Source organism: Ramularia collo-cygni (assembly GCF_900074925.1).
Source record: "Ramularia collo-cygni strain URUG2 genome assembly, contig: RCC_scaffold01, whole genome shotgun sequence".
NCBI classification, from domain to species: Eukaryota; Fungi; Ascomycota; class Dothideomycetes; order Mycosphaerellales; family Mycosphaerellaceae; genus Ramularia; species Ramularia collo-cygni.
In genome coordinates this window covers 521,939-540,294 of record NW_019716255.1, presented here as the reverse complement: position 1 = coordinate 540,294, position 18,356 = coordinate 521,939, and the positions used below count along the sequence as shown (strand labels likewise).

The following is an 18,356-nucleotide window of genomic DNA, read 5'->3' as shown; positions in this document are numbered from 1 at the left end:
TCCCACCGCGACTTCTACCACGGCCACCACGACGACAAGCGTGACGTTGGCCCCAAATTCTTCGGAGGCGTCGCCTCATTTTCTGAGAACATTGTTGACACTGATATCGACGTTGATTCCGACCGCGACTTCCACCACAAGCGAAATGGAGGCAGTATGTCCCCAGCCCTTCCCTCCCCCATCCCCAAAGACACATGCTAACTCGGCTTAGACGGCCTGGCCGCTGACTTGATTGACTTAAACCTCGGTACTTTAGCCTCTCTTTTCGCCTCATTGAACCCCACACTGACTGATTATATAGGCCAGGGCAACCAGGATGAGACTACCGTCGTTGGAGGACACCACAAGCGAAATGGAGGCAGTATGTCTCGATCCCCTCCCTTCCCTATCCTCAAAGATACATGCTAACTCGGCTTAGACGGCCTGGGCGCTGACTTGATTGACGTAAACATCGGTACTTCAGCCTCTCTTTTCGCCTCATTGAACCCCACACTGACTGCTTATATAGGCCAGGGCAACCAGGATGAGACTAGCATCAATGGAGGACACCACAAGCGCGCAGCAGCTCCTCAGATTACTGGCGGCATCAACAGTAAGTGATTCGAAAAGCAGGAGGCAGGCCGGATAGCTTGAAGGTATCTCTTGAGCTGTCCACAGGTCTTGGGCTAGAACATCCGCTAACACTTTTCTCTAGACAAGTTCGTCAACGTGGTCAAGTCTGACGTAGACATTGACAACGATGACTTTTCACACGGACACGGACACCACGACCACAGCGACTACGATGACCACTTCGCTTTCTGGTCTAGCCAGGACGCAGACAACAAGCACGACTACTACCCTCACGGCCACCACAAGGCTTAAGTGCCCAGGATTGGAAGAGTTCGGGGTTTTAGATTGGACTGGATTGGAGGATTGTGAAGAGTATTGAATGTGCTACCCACCCACCATTGACTATGAACCGAGAGATATATTTACTATTGTATTCCCTAACCTATAATTAATTGTTGCAATCAAAAACACCACGATAAAACTATATTCTTCTCATCCCTTCACTTCATTTCATTTCACTTCACTTCACTTCACTTCTCTACTCATCCTCTCCCCCAAATCACCCGCAGCAACTCCAATCCTCTCCTCAAACGACCCCACAAAAGCCCTCAAGGAATCCAAAGTATCAAACGTAACATCCCCAAAAGTTCGACTCTTGACACCCTCCAACTCCTCCAAGACCTGCTTATAAAACATCCCCAAAGGCTTGACAGAACCCACAATCGCCTCAACATAAGTCTGGATGGCATCGAAAAGTACATCCTCCCGCTTCTCAATCTTCACCAAAGCCTTCTCAATCACCCTCGGATCCCACCCTTGACAAGCCGCAGCCGCACTGAGCCGTTCATAACCCAAAAGATTCCGACTCAGACATCGATCTACGAAGAATTCTTCCGCTTCAGCCAATTCACGATGAAATTCCACTCTCGAATTCTTCGCGATCTTGATTGCATGAGAAGTTCTCCTCGTCTCCACCGCAAGATTTTTCACATGGTTGAATAATTCCTCGACGGGCAGTCGTAATTTCTCTTTGATGGAACCTAGAGGAGTCTTTAATCCGAATGTAGGACCCCAGAGAAGGGACACGGTATCCCAGAATCCATAAGATGATTGAGCGAGGGTCTGCATGTCTTTAGGTGCCCGGCTGGACCAATGGAGAATATCATTGATCAAGGTGTTGTACCGACTCACTAAAGCCGTGGTGGATTTCTGCAGAGTTTGTGTCGCGGCGACACGTTTAGTTGCATATTGGGAAATTGTCTTGACGCGAGCATCTTGAGCGATGAAGGCAGCTGATTGGTGAAGATTGTCACTGATGGGTGTGAAAGGTTTTGCTGGGTTGGAGACTGCGTAGTCGAATCTTTTGAGGTCGGGGATTGTGATGGGCCAGTCGAGTGCTTGTGTGATGCCTAGCGGATCCATGACAATGGGCGAGGTGCTTGGTGTTATGTAGTCTCCGCCCAAATCGCAGAAGTTTGGGAGGTTGAAAGAGGAGCCGAGAGTAGCGAGCGTGCTCACGGGACGGTATGAGCAGGGTGGTTCAAAGGATGGATAGAAATAAATCGAAGTCGTGATTATGCAGACGCCGATTGTGAACGGTAGTACAATGAACCAGAGGAAGACGTAGAGTAGGGCTCCCAAGTCGTATTCCAAACCACCTGGGTAGTCTGCGATGAGTTTTGTCAGCCAGGTTTGTGGCTCAGGAACGAGGGTCGGTTCGGGAAGGTCTTCGTTCTCGGGCGTATCCAATGGCTTAGCATCAGTGTTTGGTTTCAAGGCCGACACTGCAGATGAAGCAACGCGGCGGAACGTTGAACGAGGGTCAGCGCCTTTCAACACTGCTACCCAAGAGTCACTTGGCTGTAAACGTGACTTTAGAGATCTCTTGGGCACAGCATCTCGAAAGGATTGTCGACAATCAATGTTTCCGTCCATGATTTGTTCGAAATTTCGGGACGTCGCCTCTTGCGCGACCTTCTCACTGACTTTTGCGTGGAGCTTTTCAGCGTCTGGTTGATTGAGACGGTCCTGTTGCTCCATCCACTCGGCTGACCTGACTGAGTTCACTTCGCCAATACCTGGTGCGGTGGCTTTGATCTTGAGCGTGGTGGGAGACTTTGCTGACACGTCTGGTTTGTGATCTGTGGATGTAGTCTCTATGTCTTCAGCGGCCACATCTGTCAAGCTTCCTCCCGCGGCTCCCTGTGCCTTGGTGGGAGACACAGGAGATTGAGTGGCATTGGAATCTCTCCTGCTTTCCTCGGGATGGACTCCAGGGCTCTCCGGCAAGCTCACGATGGATTCGCGGGGCTCCTCGTTTTGCTGCTGTGAGTCGGCAGTCGCTCCAGCTTTCAGAGGCGCAGGGTCTACAGAGGATTCCGTTGAGCCGTCTGGTGTCAAGGGGTTAACAGGTGTCTTGTCTTCTTTCTCCGGACTTGGGGTCGCCATGTTGGATCTTGCGATCTGATGTCTTTTCAACGGGATGGTGTTGGGTTTAAAGGGCAGCTTCTGCACTGCGAATGATTTCACATGTGCAATATGGATGGGTTTGGAGTTCGACGGGTGGTTCTCTCATCTTCTCCGCCGCTTTCGGAATGAAGACAAAGCCGCTGGCCGAATCGAGTAATGCGGTTTTCTTTGACAACTTGAGAGCGCTGGGTCGATTGCTGATTCAATAGGGACAAAGGTCGGCTGGAATGCAACACTCTGAAGTGAAGTCCACAGGACAGGAGAAAAAGCGACAGGAAAACCGCCATGGTGATGAAATCGCGCAGCAGAAATGGAAAATAGCCTGGGCTCCTGACAGTTTGCCGCATCTCAAGGTTGGAAAATAGGTAGGTAGTCGTATTGATGACCTTACTATGCATGAACACCAGCGATATGCATGTCTTCGACCCAAAGCCGGAGAATACAGGCAGAATCGAAAGATGGAAGGGAAATAAAGGTAGAGACACTGATCAATTCTGGAGTAATTCACATCCTACCTTGGCCTTCCACATCCCGTTGTGAACCGAGTCATCTTGAACTCATAAAAGCTGGATCGTGTTTGCAGGAATCGAATCGCAGGTGTGCGGTCTTGAAGGAGGCTGTCCGAGGTGAAGGTTCGAAGTCGTGACCGAATCAACTGGGGTGGCAGTATCGCGATTCCCTTCAAGTCGCGGCTCTAATGCATCCATGTTGACGAGGTGCTGAACACGAACCAACAGGAGAAGGAAATACCTCATGCAATGTAGGAAAGAAAGATAGACTTGAACGAGGAGGAAAATTAAAGGTTCATCGCGGATCGGCACGAGGGAGCAAGCCACTCTTCGCAGTCTTGACGAGTCTGGTCTCGGAAGGTACATGTAGTGATCGACCAGAGGAGCTCGACGTATTGTCCTCCWTCCTCTTCCCCTTCCCTGTCCCTTTCTTATTACCTCTTCCGACATGTTTAGGATTCTTCGTAAGCTGCTGATGCCCAAGCCCAAAACCGCTGCTATCCTCGGCACCATCTTCCTCGTTTACGTCGGCACCAAGCCGGCCATAGAATACTCGCACGCGAGGCGGGAAACGAGCATTGCGGAGAGACGGGTGGCCATTGAGGAGAAGCGGCTGGAGCTGGAGCAGCAGCGCTTGGCCGAAGAGCGGAGGAGAGCGTGAGGGAAGAAGTCGGAGGRTAAGAGATTGAGATTGAGATTCCATCGATTGATTCCATCCTGGTCGCCGCAACACGCCAAGCCGGTCGTCAACACGTCTTCCGCGCCTCCAACGCGCCTTCTGTCCCGCATCACCACCAACGATGAGCCTCGAGTCGACGCCGTCGACGCAGCCGTCGCCGAAGCGGAAACGAGCCAACGAAGACAGCGACGCCGAGCTCGCATACGCCTATGATGAAACCGCACAACCCACGCCTGATCAAGCTGCAACTCCAGAGGACGAAGCTGCTGCAGAGGCACCACCGAAGAAACGGCGAATCGAACGACCAAATCGCCTCAACTACCAACTTCACCTCACCCTTCGCGGCCACAAACGCGGTGTCGCCGCGGTGAAGTTCTCGCCCGACGGAAAATGGATCGCAAGTTGCTCTGCCGATGCCACCATCAAGATCTGGTCTGCAACCACAGGCGCATTGTCGCAAACCCTCGAGGGCCATCTGGCTGGCATATCCACAATCGCATGGTCGCCAGACTCCAAAGTCCTGGCAAGTGGTAGCGACGACAAAATCATTCGTCTCTGGGATGTCGACACCGGACGTCCTCTACCTTCCCCACTGGTGGGTCACCACAACTATGTCTACTCCATTGCCTTTTCGCCCAAGGGCAACATGCTCGTCTCGGGATCCTACGACGAAGCAGTCTTCTTGTGGGATGTGCGAACCAAGAGAATCATGAGAAGTCTGCCCGCACACTCAGATCCAGTCAGTGGGGTGGACTTTGTGAGAGACGGAACGCTGGTGGTGAGCTGTTCTAGCGATGGATTGATCAGAATATGGGACTCTGCGACAGGACAGTGTTTGAAGACGCTTGTCCACGAGGACAATGCACCCGTTACCAGCGTGCGCTTTAGTCCGAACGGCAAGTTTGTGCTTGCGGCTACACTGGATGGATGTTTGCGATTGTGGGATTATGTGGGCGGTAGGGTTGTAAAGACTTATCAGGGACATAAGAATGAGGCGTTCAGTGTTGGGAGTTGTTTTGGGACTTATTGGATGGATAGGGAGGCGGACAAGGACGAAGAGGAGGAGGCAGACGAGACTAAATGGGCATTTGCGGTCTGCGGGAGTGAAGATGGGAAGACTTTTATGTGGGACGTCAGTTCGAAGGAGGTGTTGCAGGTTCTGGACGGGCACGAGGGTGTGGTATTGGGTGTGGACGTGGGATTGGACGACCAGAGGCTTGTCACCTGCGGTGTCGATAAGACGGTCAAGGTGTGGATGAGGCAGCCGCTCCCGCCTGTCATCAATGGCAATGGAAATCCCGACGCCGATGTTGATGTACCTGCACAGGTCAACGGGACTGATCACACCGCAATGGATATTGATGTGCCTGCACAGCTCGACGGCAACGGAGTGGCTGCCTCGCAGCAAGTGGAAGGCGCGGAAGATGAGGAGAAGGTTGGAGGTTTGGATGCATAAGCCCTCTCAGAAGGACGATTGAACCACACATGGAGACTGGTTCAGWGCTCCAGAAGCGACAGAACAGCTTTCTCGAGCACTACAGCGAATCGAGCAGCATCACCGAATAGAAGGGATATAAAGTTTGCACTCCCGCAAAGACGCCTCCACGTACTTGACGAGTTGCTGTAAGTCACGCATAGCAGCCTCTTACTTTCCACAGTCTTGTTCATCGCCTCCTGATCTTGACGCCTCGGTTTGAAGATGGCATATGCATGCATCGTATTTCTCCCGTTGCTGAGATATGCAGTATCGCCAGCACAAAAAAACCTTACACCTTCCAATATCTATTGCTTTCTACTTTCGTTGATCTTCTCGCGTATTGTTTCATTCTTTCCTCAATTGGCTTGCATTGCTTTTTCTACTCCTCAAACTCTTAGTCGCACGCTGCTGGATCCGATTGCTTTATCCATGGCAAACAAGCACATCCCCAAAATCGGCCGGCGGGAGATACCACGAGACCCTTCAAAGAAGAACAGGAGATAGCTCGTCCGAGTCGAGCATACCAGGAGATTATTGAGATGGTTCCATTGGATCGATATCTCAAGGTCTTTGTATGATTTGTTGGCTTTTATCCGACGCTCTTCATGGACGACGTAGGCTTTGTCATGGACGACTTTGGCTGTAGCTGAAGCTGCCAAAGAACGCTTTCGTGCCACGAATTAGTTTGTGGTGGCCGCGTGTGCTGTTTGAAAGCATCTCCGCTGGGCAAGCTTTTCTTCGGACCTACTCCACAATGGAATCGGGGAGATTATGTGCTCAGGTGGTCCCGAGGATGGGCGAGATTTGCTCCAGCCGCTTGAAGATGATTTGCAGAAGATCCTGAAGATGAAGTCTGTTATCAAAGTTGAGCTGTAGCGCTGCCAGGGAACCAGAAACATGGACGCAGCACACACTACGAGGGAGAGGGCTTCCAGAAAGGTGCAAGAAGTATAGTGCGCCTTTGGTGAATACCAGACCTTGGTACAGCATGACTTTGTTGGGACAGTCTTATCGTTATGGGAGGCTCCTGACTGATCTACTGCCGAGAGCCTTCTTCCAAGCTTGTGGGATTGATGTACTGGCGCCGCCTCCAGCGGACATCATGATGGGTGTCCGGCAGCACTTCTGGTGGTTCTCCTAGTTGGGATCCTGGTGGAGGGCACTCACTATCGTCGGTGTTGTTGGAGTGAGCAGTAGTGGACGTGCTGATGGAGATGTTCACAGCGGAACATCATGGTGGTCCGCCTGGCCAGTAATGGAGTGTCCACGTGGAGTTGCTCAAGGGTACTGGCAGGCTGGGTGGAGTCTGGACAAGAGTTTCAGGCAACACTTGCATGCAAGAAGTGAGCCGTTGGCGGTGACCTCTCCTAGACGGGCTGTATCCTGGTCTTGTCCAATGGCCGTTTTGAGCTATGCCGAAGACCAGAATAGTACTTTCCACCCCCTCGTCAATTAGTGTAGTAGTATCCTAGAAGAAGTTGCCGCCGCCTCCCAACGCTTGGTGTCGATAGCAGACCCAATTGCCTTGAGTTTTACTTCTCCGCCAATACACAACATGCACCGTCTCGCGATTGAACATCTGGCTTTCCGGCGTCCGGAGACCTTGACATGAAAGCCACACCTCAGCGGTGCTGGAGCCCTTGGTCATGTTGCAGCGAGCATTGGAAACCTCCAAGGTCCATTTGGGGAATTGCTTGCGAAACCACGCCATGTTCTGTAAGTGCTGTTCGAGGCTGGCCGCTGACTTTGTTGGACATGATACTGGTAGTTCTTCGCAGGCTGTGATCTGTATCTCATCGTGGTTACTATTACAGTCGTCTAGGAAGCATCGCAGGTGTTAATATGGAAGACTGACCATCTCGAAATCGGGCGAGAGGTGATTGAGGATAACGGCATCATCGCACGAGGTAAGAGCTTCTATGATGGCGGTGGATCTACCTCATGATCAGTTTCTGACCAGGAGCCTCTCAGGTTCAAACTCCTGCATGCACGTATTTGAAAGGATCACATACATATGTTCGAGGTAAGCGGCAGTAGAAGTCGGCTTAGGAGGGTCGACTCGGGTAATCTCGTCGTCCCGACTCGGCGTTGCGGTGCTCGAAGCAGGCATCTTCTTCCTCTTGTGATCTTGGCCCGCGTCTTGGAACGGCCTAACTAAGGTAGGGACAACAATAGGTGATGATGACAGTCGGCAGAAGCGAAGTCGCCTGTGGCTTAACACCGATGTTATGGATGTTCACGATGCCGAGAGTAGGGCAGCACCAGTGCAGTGTGCGCACTGTGGATCTGTGGATCCTTTATGACATCAATCGGAGGGAACGGAGGCCATGCCGAATCCTTCTTCGCTCCAACCCTACTCCTTTGCAAAGACCTCACGTCTTATTAACACGTCCTGGTTCTGCAGTCCGAGATATCACCGCGCATTTGTCTGTTAGAGCTCGTGTCGTGGAAAGACCGTGGCGTTGGGGGAGACACACCAATTGGCTCAAGGACTCAGGCCCGAGGCTCTTTCGGATTTCACTCCCAGAAACATATCACTCTTAAGCGGCTAGAGACAGATACCATGAGCGTGCATCTTACAGCGATGATGTTCATCATCCCTACGATACCGGCGATGAGCCCGTCGCATGAGGCGACGGGGATGCGTGCTAAAATGCTGGCTACGCCGAAGGCCACTTCTGTCAAGTGAGACTGTCTTGGATATTCCAGCTGTGGCAATCCATATTGCTCACCTCGGTAGGTCTCCAGAAAGGCAACGCGGTGTGTTTTGAGCGCTGTCATGCGTAGAAGAGCTGGATCACCAAGGAGAAGCTGAGAGAGGTGCCGTACTCTCAATCTGAGCAGCGGACCAAGGAGTCACAGGGTGAGGGCAATATGGAGCGATCCCCAATCCAACAATAATAACCTTGCATTCCACGTGCTGATGTGCAAAGAAGATCGGGTGGAGCAATGCCTCGCATACGCCACTTATCCTGACTGGACAATACTTCATGGATTTCGCACTACACTACCAAGCTGATACTTGCATCTACAATTAGGTTCTGGAAATTTACAAGGTTTGTAGCAGCCGATCGAACATTCATGCTAACGGTCACTTGCAACACCGTCCAGGCGGGCAAGCCATGTGCTATCCAGCCACAGTAGGGGTGGGCACAGGAGGCTCGTACCCGGATTCTGGCTTGCTAAAGATACAGACATAGCAGGCTGATTGCACACGATCTGTAACACAAGTCTTGCTTACTTCGGGCTCTGACCATCTCTTCACCAGATCGGAAGTGGTATCTTAGAGCTTACCGTCGTGGCGGGCGGCTTGGATCGCGCCATCTGGTGAAACCCAAACGGACGATACTCAGCCTTCGAGATCGGAGTCTGGAGAAGATCGCTCATCTTCCGTCTCAGTACCGCTGTTGTGCAATAATTGGTCTGAGTAGGGAGCTGATCGAAGTTCGTTAGGTCCGTCAGGGATGTAACTACCAAAATCGGCATCATTTCATCGACCACCTGCGTTCCTGGGAGCTCGTCGCTCATGCTATGACGAATTGGTTCGCCCCAGTCTCTCAGCTCTCGGCCCGTAAGCTGCGGTCTTTTTGGACTATTGTTGTAGATCAGCCGCCATGTCAGCAGCCAGGTGAAGTGTTGATGCATATGTTGATTCCATGACAAAGCCACCTTGGAAGCTCGGCACAAAACCCTTGCTCTTCCGGGAAGCTGTCATAAACGCTGGCAACATGCGCTTCCCGTCGCGTGGGTCGTAGGTTGTGGTACAAGAGTCCCTGGCCAATTAATCTACATAGTGTCACACCAACGCATTGCGTGGATACGAAGCATGCGGTTGAGCTGCTGGTCGCTATTGCATTGTCATCTGCCAATGTTTGGGAGAAGGAGGGTGATGATGATTGTACATTGTTGTCGGCCTTTGCGCCTCCCAGAACGTGAGATCATAGAGCTAAAATTGGGCCGCCAAGGCCAAAGGCATCGCATCGCGCGTCCCTCCACCATTTTCCAATTTCTTACACCTTACAGCAACAGCCACTGCCACTGCCGCGCCGCAGAATGGAGAGCCGGACCTGGGCAATACATCTCCATCACCATACCACACACCAGAGCCGCCACTATGTGACTGAAAGTGGTCTCGGCCAAGCCCTCATCAACGCTCCCTCCTCGCCGACCCTGGTTCCTCGCGTTACACTGCGCTTTCGACTGCTGCATGTACGGGCATGGTGCATCGGAGAATTCAACTGACTGCTTCTATGGGCCCTGTACGTCCATTGTTGTCCTGGAAAACGCCCAAAGCGGACACATTGTTTCAGCAGAGCCGAATAATGGATGATTCTTCGATTGCTGGCAACTGCGGACAGGGGTAATACCGCAGGGCACATGAGCATTTCGGAAGGTGAAAAGCCCAACGCTCAAATGGTATATGTATAGAGTGTTTGCCATCCCTTCTCTCGCTTCGCACTCATCCGCATCACATCGATCTCTTCCATCACATTGAAATTTCCAAAATCCACTCAACCACCTACCTTCAAGATGCGTTTCGTCACAGCCCTCTCCTCTGCTTTGATGGTTTCAGCCGCCCTTGCAACTCCCACGAATATGTGGAAAGGCAAAAGCTACAATGGCAATGTCAAGAAATACGGACGCCAAATCAACACGGAAATTCCTCAGTACGGCTCGACCCCTCCCGTCGAGACTCAACCGCCTTCCAAGGACGGCGGCACCAACGACACCATTCCCACAGTCCCTACAGTCCCTGATAATGGCAACGACAATTGCCCCAGCAATTGCCTCACGAACCAGCAAGCTGAGCAWGGCGCGGAGATCTTCCGTCAGCTCATCCAAAACTACACGGATACCCTTGCCCTCACAGTTCTCACAGAGGACTTCAAGGACTACACGTCGGCTGTCAATATAATCCGCAACAGAGGCAACAAGGGACCAATTCAAGTCAATGGCATTTCCTTCACCAGCCGCGAAGACTTCATGAACGCCCAGGGTGCGCAGCCTCAAATCCCCTTCGACACTCTCAACATTTTCCACGGATGTGACCACATCGCCGTTAGATGGCAGACTACCGACTCGGCTGCTGGTCAGGCTACGAAGGTCAACGATATTGTAAGTCTTGTTTGCTTGCTTGCGCTGATAGATCAACACTGATTACAAATGTAGCCCGCGCCAGGCATCGCCATTCTTCAAACCATTCCAGCGACAGATAACGAGTATGGCTTTCGCATTGAGACGCTCTATTCCGAGTTCAACGCTGCTGCATGGCTGGTCAATCTGGGAGTCTTTACACCAACTCCAGTCGCGACCACCAAGCGTGAGCCGGCACATATCGTTGCGATCTGATTGACTTAGTTGATGGATGTGCTCGAACTCTGACGGCGCGACGTGGATATACTGGAATTCGGTTGACGTGATCAGAGGGCAAAAATGTGCATGAAAATGAAGTGAGAGTGCAAGTCGTTTGAACCATGATGTATAGACAGCGTGTAACTGATCGCATGATCAGGTAGTATTGATGATCAAAATTTGAGGCTTCTTCGAAATATCTGCATAATACCCCCTAGCAGCACAACAACATTCGTTCGTTGATTTGTGCAACAACTTCATGATGGTTGCAACCTTTGTCGAAGCAAGGGAGCCCTCCATCCTCTCCCAAAATCTCCATGTCATTGCCGGCTAAACCCGACATCGAACCGAAGCCGAGGGTTCCGTCTTTCTCGCATCTTCGCGACACTTTTACGGTGCGCTTTTAGCGACAACTCTGCAACAATCTTTTTTTAGTAGAACTAAGGTACACTACTTACGCCACCTCGGAACATAACCGTTCCGAGAGGTTAGCGGTGATTTTTAGTTATTRTACGGGCGCTTCCGATATAGCCTCTTTATCTAGTATRTAGATGTAGTCCTAATCGATAGATTAATCGTAGAAGTAAAGTTATCTAAAGCYTATATCTATAACTATATATTAGGCACTCCCTTTATATAGTAGACAGATCGAGAAGTGGATATACGCCCGTATAATGCGTTTACGACTATTAAAGTAGTACTATATAGATATCTATTAAAGGAACGAACGAAACTACTAAAAATAACTCCTCTCTAAACTTACGAAGTACCTACTATCTTTATTCTTATCGCAACCTTTTAGATTAACGACGCTTCGACCGATTACGCGTATAATTTACGTGTAGTTTACTCGTGTTCTTAGATAATTACGAAACCTTCGAGATCGTCCGCTTATAGCTTAAACCTCCTAGGGTAGGATATTATTACTCTACTTCCTCGGTTCCTAGCTCTCCTTTAATTTCTAGCTCTCCCTTAATCTATAATCGAGTAAGTAGCTATCTTTACGATTATATAGGCTAGAAACGTATAAACATCTTACTAAACGAAGGTAGCGACTCGTCGTTACTATTATCGGTAGCGTTATACTCTATAGTAGTATTAACCTACTCTTTACTCTCCTATCGAATTTAGTATTAGACTTTATCTACTAACGTTTATACGGAAAGATAGTATATATACTTCTAAGGTCGGCTCTACTTTAACTACTAGCTTTAACTCTACCTTAACTTCTTACTTTACCTTCTTCTTCTTCTTCTAAGAGCCCTTACTTTTTAGAGTAGTAGTAGCCTTAGTAAGATTTRCGTTAACCTCGGCCTCGTATAATAGGTTATCCGTAGGCTACGATATAGAACGTCTCTTAAAGATAAGGAACACCTTATATTACTTTCGAGATAGCTAGCCCTTTGTATTAATATCGTTTAGGAAGATACGACTTAGCTTCCTATCTTTAAAGTCTGTATCTAGAGGTTAAATAGGCCTATCTCGGTTATTATACGACTACGTAATATATATATAGGTGTTGTCCGGATGTTCTATCTCCTTAGTAATATACGGTTTATTACCGAAGCTACGAATAGCAGCTACTATGTCTTTAATATTATAATCCGGTACCGTAATGTCCTTAGGCGTTCCTACATCCTATTAGCGATTAATTATACGGCGGTATAGACAAATGCAATAATAGTATATAATATATATAGTATACTTAGAGAAYCCCTTACCTTTCTTTAACCTACTCTACTTTAGTATCTTATCTAGATTATCTAGGGTAATATAGTATCTCGTAATAACAATCGTAATAATAAACCTAACTTATACGGTTACTATTATAGAGATAGCCTTTATAACACTATCCTTCGACCGTTAGCTAGGGGGTAGATTACTTATATAGTACTTATGCTTCGGTAGATTTATTACCGCTTCCTTTTCGATCTTAATCTGTCGCATATAGGTTGCCTTTATACTAGTAAGCTACGCTTTATCTAGGAGGCTCCTACTAATATGTCCGTTAAGAACCTCGTCGTCTAATATCTCGCTTTTATTAGAGTTAATAATAATTAGCATAGTACTTAAGGATAGCGTATTCGTCCGTAGCGGCATTAGTATCGCCCGTGTAATCGGTTTATTCGAAGGTGCCGGCGGTATTAGGTTATAATCGCCGTAGAAGTAATATTTCTTATTATCTAGTATATACTTTATATAGTCGAATTAGGGCCGAGTAGGGTATATACGCTTCTATACTTTCTTTGCTTACTTCTTAGAACCTATCGGTATAAAGCGGACTCGTAGATATAGCGTCGTGTACGTTCGTATAAAGGAAGGAATATCGTCTATAGGAAGGGGGTTAGAGGAGGATTTTAGTAAAGGGGTAACCCTTTATCGCTCTATAGGTATAACTACGTAAAGACGGGGGATAGAGCGTACGCTACTTAATAAGTATTATATAGATATATAGGCGTATAAATTTGTTATATAGTTATTATAGAGTTCTTATAGAGATTGTAGCCGGGGCCGCTAATACTAGTAGGGATAGAAGCATATTAGCTATATATCCCCGGTATATATAGTCCTATTAGAGCATTAGAACGCAACGTAATCCTATTATACTAATAATCTATTCCGACTTATCCGACTAATAATTAACCTCTAATATATCGCTATTACTACTTTCCGAGTTATCCTCTTTTAAAAGCTCTCTATTAGTTAAACCCTCTAGTGCCTCCTTAAGCTCTTTACGCGAGCGGTTATTATCGCACTAATCGCGAAACGCCTATATAATATCTTCCGAGTCGATCTAAAATCCTTCCTACTTCCTACCGCCGCGGGGAATTAATRTCTTATATAGYATATCCTTAGGAACCTTACGTAGCTCTTCTACGAGKTTCTCGTATACGATCTAGTACTACGGCTTTTATACGCTTAGTACAAACTTATACGAGCTTAGTCGACCGAGCGGAAAGCCCTTTATCTTTAGAATACTTAAGTAGAGCTTAAGCATCTCCTATAGAATATACTCCTTAGAATCTGTATATATTAGCAAATAATTTAAGATCTATTATATGCGTTCGCTAGTACAAACGTACCCTACTTTGCGCAAGCTTCTATAAGACTATTAAAGTAGGCCTTATTAATTAGATACCTAATACTTAGCCTTCCCTCCTTCTCTGCCTAGTTATAGCGATAGCTTAGTATACTACCCCTTATATACGGTCTATTAGATTATCTTCGTACGGGGTGCTTATTCTATATATATACGAACGAGGCTAGTTCTTTCCGCATAATAGGTGTGTAGATATACTTTATAGCAATACGGTTAGCCTTCTTTGCTTTATAAAACTATCCCTTCTTCTTTAACATTATAAAGAAGCCCTATAATATTAAGATTAATTAGCCTAACCCGTATAATTAGATTCGGATATAACGGGAGCGTTGCTAAAGCATATATAGATAATATGCTCTATATACTTATATRCTATACCTTAAACCTTCCTCGTATAAGCTAGCCCTACTATACCTCGATACGGACATTAGTAGTGCTTATTCTAAATATAAAGCAGCGGCAAAAGCGTACTTTACGCCTACGAATAATCCTTACGTATTAGTATTAAGCCTACGCTATAAGGAGTGTCTCTTTACCCTTATCTATCCGAATAATACGAGGTACTCTCGTAAGCTTTTTATAAGCTTTTATAAAGTTAGATAGCATAGACACTATTATACGGGTAGAGGGTCTAAGATAGGTGTATAGAATAAACCGTATGTCTGCATTAATAGTAGTATAGATCTAAAAGCTATAGTTCTTAAGTTTATAGTGTATATCTATACTCTAGACTATATTAGGGCTAGGCGTAATATACTTCCTACGGCGACGTATAAACTTTGCAGCCCTATTATACGGGCTAGCGGGATAGACCTCGCGGGCTATCTCGTATAGTCGCTTCCTACGATGTAGTAGCATATTAGCAAACCCCTTTCTACCCCTTTCTACCCCTTTCTACCCTATAAATGTATATCGTATAAATATACTAACCTACTAAGCGCAAGCCGCGTACGATCGGTTATACGGAAGTGTATTTATAGTAATATTATTCTATATACTCTAAGGTTCGAGCGATTAATCTCCTTCTTTATAATCTTTTTATATTCCTCTTAACGCTTAAGAAACTCTCCTTCTCTTAGTCGTTTCTTAATGCCTATACTCCGCCGAAACCGTATAAAGGTATAGTACTTAATTGCAAATCCCTCCTCGTTTAATTTGTCTACGATATACGTATCTAGTAGAGCTTCGAGGTAGAAGAGTTCGGCTATTCGGATATAAAGGAGGGGATTATCGTAAAGACTGTTCTTTAACGACTATCGGGGTTCGCTACCGTTCTTTACGACGATTATACGGATAGTCCGTTTAGAGGTATATAGCTATTATAAATAGAGGAAGGTTTAAATGTCGGTAATACTCGTATTATTATTCTAGAGTTTAACGACTTTTAGATAAAGATTAGGGGGGATAGAAGGGGAGCGGCCTATTATATAGAATGTACGTATAATAGGGTAAAGGGTAGACGGGAAAGGAATTAGCGTAGTAAGAGGTTATAAACCTTAGCGAAAACTTTGCTAAAAACTATAGGGTTAGGGTTAGGGTAGTATATTTCTTTAATATAAAGCGATAGTAATATAAATCGTAGGATATTTATAGGGACAAATTGTACGAACGTATAAAGTAAGGAGGAGTTATATTTTAGGTGTAGAAGCAAGTAATTATAAAATAGAAAATATATTTTAAAAGTAGTTTTTAAGTACTACAATTAAGGCCCTCGTAACCTATTAGAAACTCCCGACGCTTAAAGCCGCTAGTATAAAGAACTTAAAAGAGATTCTCTCCTCCCCTAGATACCCTTAACGCCCTAATTACCTCTTTAAAAACTACCCTCTACTCTAATTAAGCCCTATTACTAGTACTCTACTATCCCTATTCTCTAGCGACTACTAGTACGCCTAGACCTCGGTACCTACGATGTACTACGCTTCGGCCGTACCTAATCTCTATCCTAGCGATTAAGTAAGTCCCTACGGTCGTAGCTATAAGCCTAATTATAAAACTTGCAGTTACTATAGATATTATAGAAGTTCTTCTTCTAGATTATATAGCTCTATTCCCGTTAATATCGCATACCTTTATACGGGTAGGAAATATACCTAGAAGTTCCTATCGCTATTCTAATACCGCTCGTACCGCTTGTCCGTTCCTATTTCTTCTCTATTACTATCTACTACTATCTCGTCGGGGTATACCGTTCTACTACGATATTATTAGCCGGTATACTTCGACAATTCTCTAATAGGATTATATAGACCGGCTCTAAATTAATAAAGCGTTAACGTAGGAGTAACGGTTATAGATTTTAATAGCTAGATCGAATATTAGATCTTAAGTTAGGAAGCGATAGCTAGCCTTTAACTCTATTAGCTCCTTCTACTCCTCGTTAATAGTAAATCCTGCTTACTCGAGCTATTATACGGGTTAGTACTACTCTTAGAATATTAAATTCCTAGCTCCTACTCTGTCTGCCCTTACGTCGATAATTCTTCTTTCTCTAATAAGACCTCTATCGATTAAAAGTAGGTTAAAGGCCGGTCTAGTAGTTATTCTCGCGGTCGTTAAGGTAGTAGGTATTTATACGGGGGAGTAGGAGGAGGGAGAAGAATATAGGTAGGTAGTAAAGGGGTAGTATAGTAGTAGGAGTAGTAGATGTTAATATTAGTGTTTAGGTGTTAATAAGAGTTGCTAAAAGAGCAGTAGATATTTATCCTACTACTCTTTTAAAGATCTAAATTACCTATATAAAGAGTTAGAAGGCTGCCTACGTGCCTGCCTTATTACGCTTTTACTTTTATTATACCTTACTCTTTATTACCTCTCCTTTATATGCATTTAGATACTAATATATAAAAATATATAAGATCGGGGTCTATTATACTAAATAGCTTAGGAATAATAAAAGTAGCTAGTATAATAGTCCGCGAGTAGAGTAGATAATAGAATATATAATTTAATAAAAAGAGTAGAAACTTTCCTATTTAGGAAGGAACTATAATATTACTATAATATTATACTAAGNAGTAGAGTAGATAATAGAATATATAATTTAATAAAAAGAGTAGAAACTTTCCTATTTAGGAAGGAACTATAATATTACTATAATATTATACTAAGCTCCTATTRCGAACTCGYAATAGCTAAAATCGAGATTATAYARAAGAAAGAAGAGYACTAATTCTYTATACCTTATCCCTTCCGACYCTAAGACTTRCTYYRAGACCTAYRAGACTACTTRTYCTTTYCTAAACGYAGACCCTTTAACTAATTATCYRTAGCTATRCTCGTARTTATTCCGCGCTTAGGTCGCCGGYRTRTRTTCTCTARTCTACTATTATACGCCTTTAGCCTCTCCTAATAGGCTCTCTCGCTAGCTATYCTATCGCTATACTAGTAGGTACTCTTAGTTCCCCGCTAGATRYAGTTGCTATAGGCTAAGTTYAAATATCTACGCTAGATTATATAGCGCTGTTCTCGTTAGCGTCGAACACCTTTATACGGGYAGGAAAYATACTAGAAATAGCCCTAGGCCTTTAATTATATTRCTATYRTAGTCCTTCCGCTCCTTATAATCTCCGCAACACTCCTCCTTAGTTAATATTATTCTACTACGATATTATTAGCTATTATACTTTAACAATTCTCTAATAGGATTATATAGACCGGCTCGTAACTAGAAAGGCGTCGACGTAGTTCGGACGGTCTCGGATATTATCGATCCTATTAGTAAAGCTATTATAGATCTTAACGTACTTAGTAGTAGGCTTAGCTATTATCTCCCTCTACTCGCGGTTAAGGGAGAATCCTATTTTCTTAAGCTATTATACGGGTTAGCGCTACTCTTAAAGTGTTAAGTTCCTAGCTTATACTCTTATAAAGTTCCACTTAAAATATCCGTATTCGCTATTATTATCTAGATCCTTAGGGAAAGTTCTAGCCCTCTAGTATTTCGTAATATCGATATAACCTAGCTATAGGTATAGCAACTTAGGCTTCTTCGCCTTCTTAGGCTTTTATACGAGTAGTATAGAGGAGGGAGGAGAATATAGGTAAGTAGTAAAGGGGTAGTATAGTAGTAGGAGTAGTAGGTGTTAATATTAGTATTTAGGTGTTAATAAGAGTCGCTAAAAGAGTAGTAGGTNTAGGTAAGTAGTAAAGGGGTAGTATAGTAGTAGGAGTAGTAGGTGTTAATATTAGTATTTAGGTGTTAATAAGAGTCGCTAA

At 45.7% G+C, this 18,356-nt stretch overlaps 6 protein-coding genes; 4 read left to right on the top strand and 2 right to left on the bottom strand.

Moving 5' to 3' along the window:
- Positions 1-864, top strand: part of RCC_12122 (uncharacterized protein) — a gene marked incomplete at both ends in the record, with an annotated part of 2,660 nt that extends 1,796 nt beyond the window's left edge. The window contains 6 exons of the mRNA XM_023765377.1: positions 1-154; positions 212-247; positions 302-361; positions 419-454; positions 509-592; positions 695-864. The exon at positions 1-154 is cut by the window's left edge and continues 561 nt beyond it. Coding sequence (XP_023621145.1) covers positions 1-154; positions 212-247; positions 302-361; positions 419-454; positions 509-592; positions 695-864 — 540 coding nt within the window.
- A 213-nt stretch (positions 865-1,077) lies between these two features.
- Positions 1,078-3,000, bottom strand: RCC_00221 (uncharacterized protein; the record flags this gene model as incomplete). The annotated part of the gene is made up of 1 exon (XM_023765376.1): positions 1,078-3,000. The coding sequence occupies one exon, from the start codon at positions 2,998-3,000 to the stop codon at positions 1,078-1,080; it is 1,923 nt and encodes a 640-aa protein (XP_023621144.1).
- A 978-nt stretch (positions 3,001-3,978) lies between these two features.
- RCC_00220 (uncharacterized protein) lies at positions 3,979-4,191 on the top strand (the record flags this gene model as incomplete). The annotated part of the gene is made up of 1 exon (XM_023765375.1): positions 3,979-4,191. The coding sequence occupies one exon, from the start codon at positions 3,979-3,981 to the stop codon at positions 4,189-4,191; it is 213 nt and encodes a 70-aa protein (XP_023621143.1).
- A 139-nt stretch (positions 4,192-4,330) lies between these two features.
- Positions 4,331-5,665, top strand: RCC_00219 (related to S.pombe beta-transducin; the record flags this gene model as incomplete). The annotated part of the gene is made up of 1 exon (XM_023765374.1): positions 4,331-5,665. One exon carries the CDS (start codon positions 4,331-4,333, stop codon positions 5,663-5,665), a length of 1,335 nt encoding a protein of 444 aa, XP_023621142.1.
- A 1,489-nt stretch (positions 5,666-7,154) lies between these two features.
- On the bottom strand, positions 7,155-7,796 carry RCC_00218 (uncharacterized protein; the record flags this gene model as incomplete). XM_023765373.1 has 3 exons in its annotated part: positions 7,155-7,472; positions 7,542-7,620; positions 7,699-7,796. The coding sequence occupies 3 exons, from the start codon at positions 7,794-7,796 to the stop codon at positions 7,155-7,157; spliced, it is 495 nt and encodes a 164-aa protein (XP_023621141.1).
- Positions 7,797-10,216: 2,420 nt separating this feature from the next.
- Positions 10,217-11,035, top strand: RCC_00217 (uncharacterized protein; the record flags this gene model as incomplete). XM_023765372.1 has 2 exons in its annotated part: positions 10,217-10,801; positions 10,856-11,035. 2 exons carry the CDS (start codon positions 10,217-10,219, stop codon positions 11,033-11,035), a joined length of 765 nt encoding a protein of 254 aa, XP_023621140.1.
- Between the last annotated feature and the right edge of the window lie 7,321 nt (positions 11,036-18,356).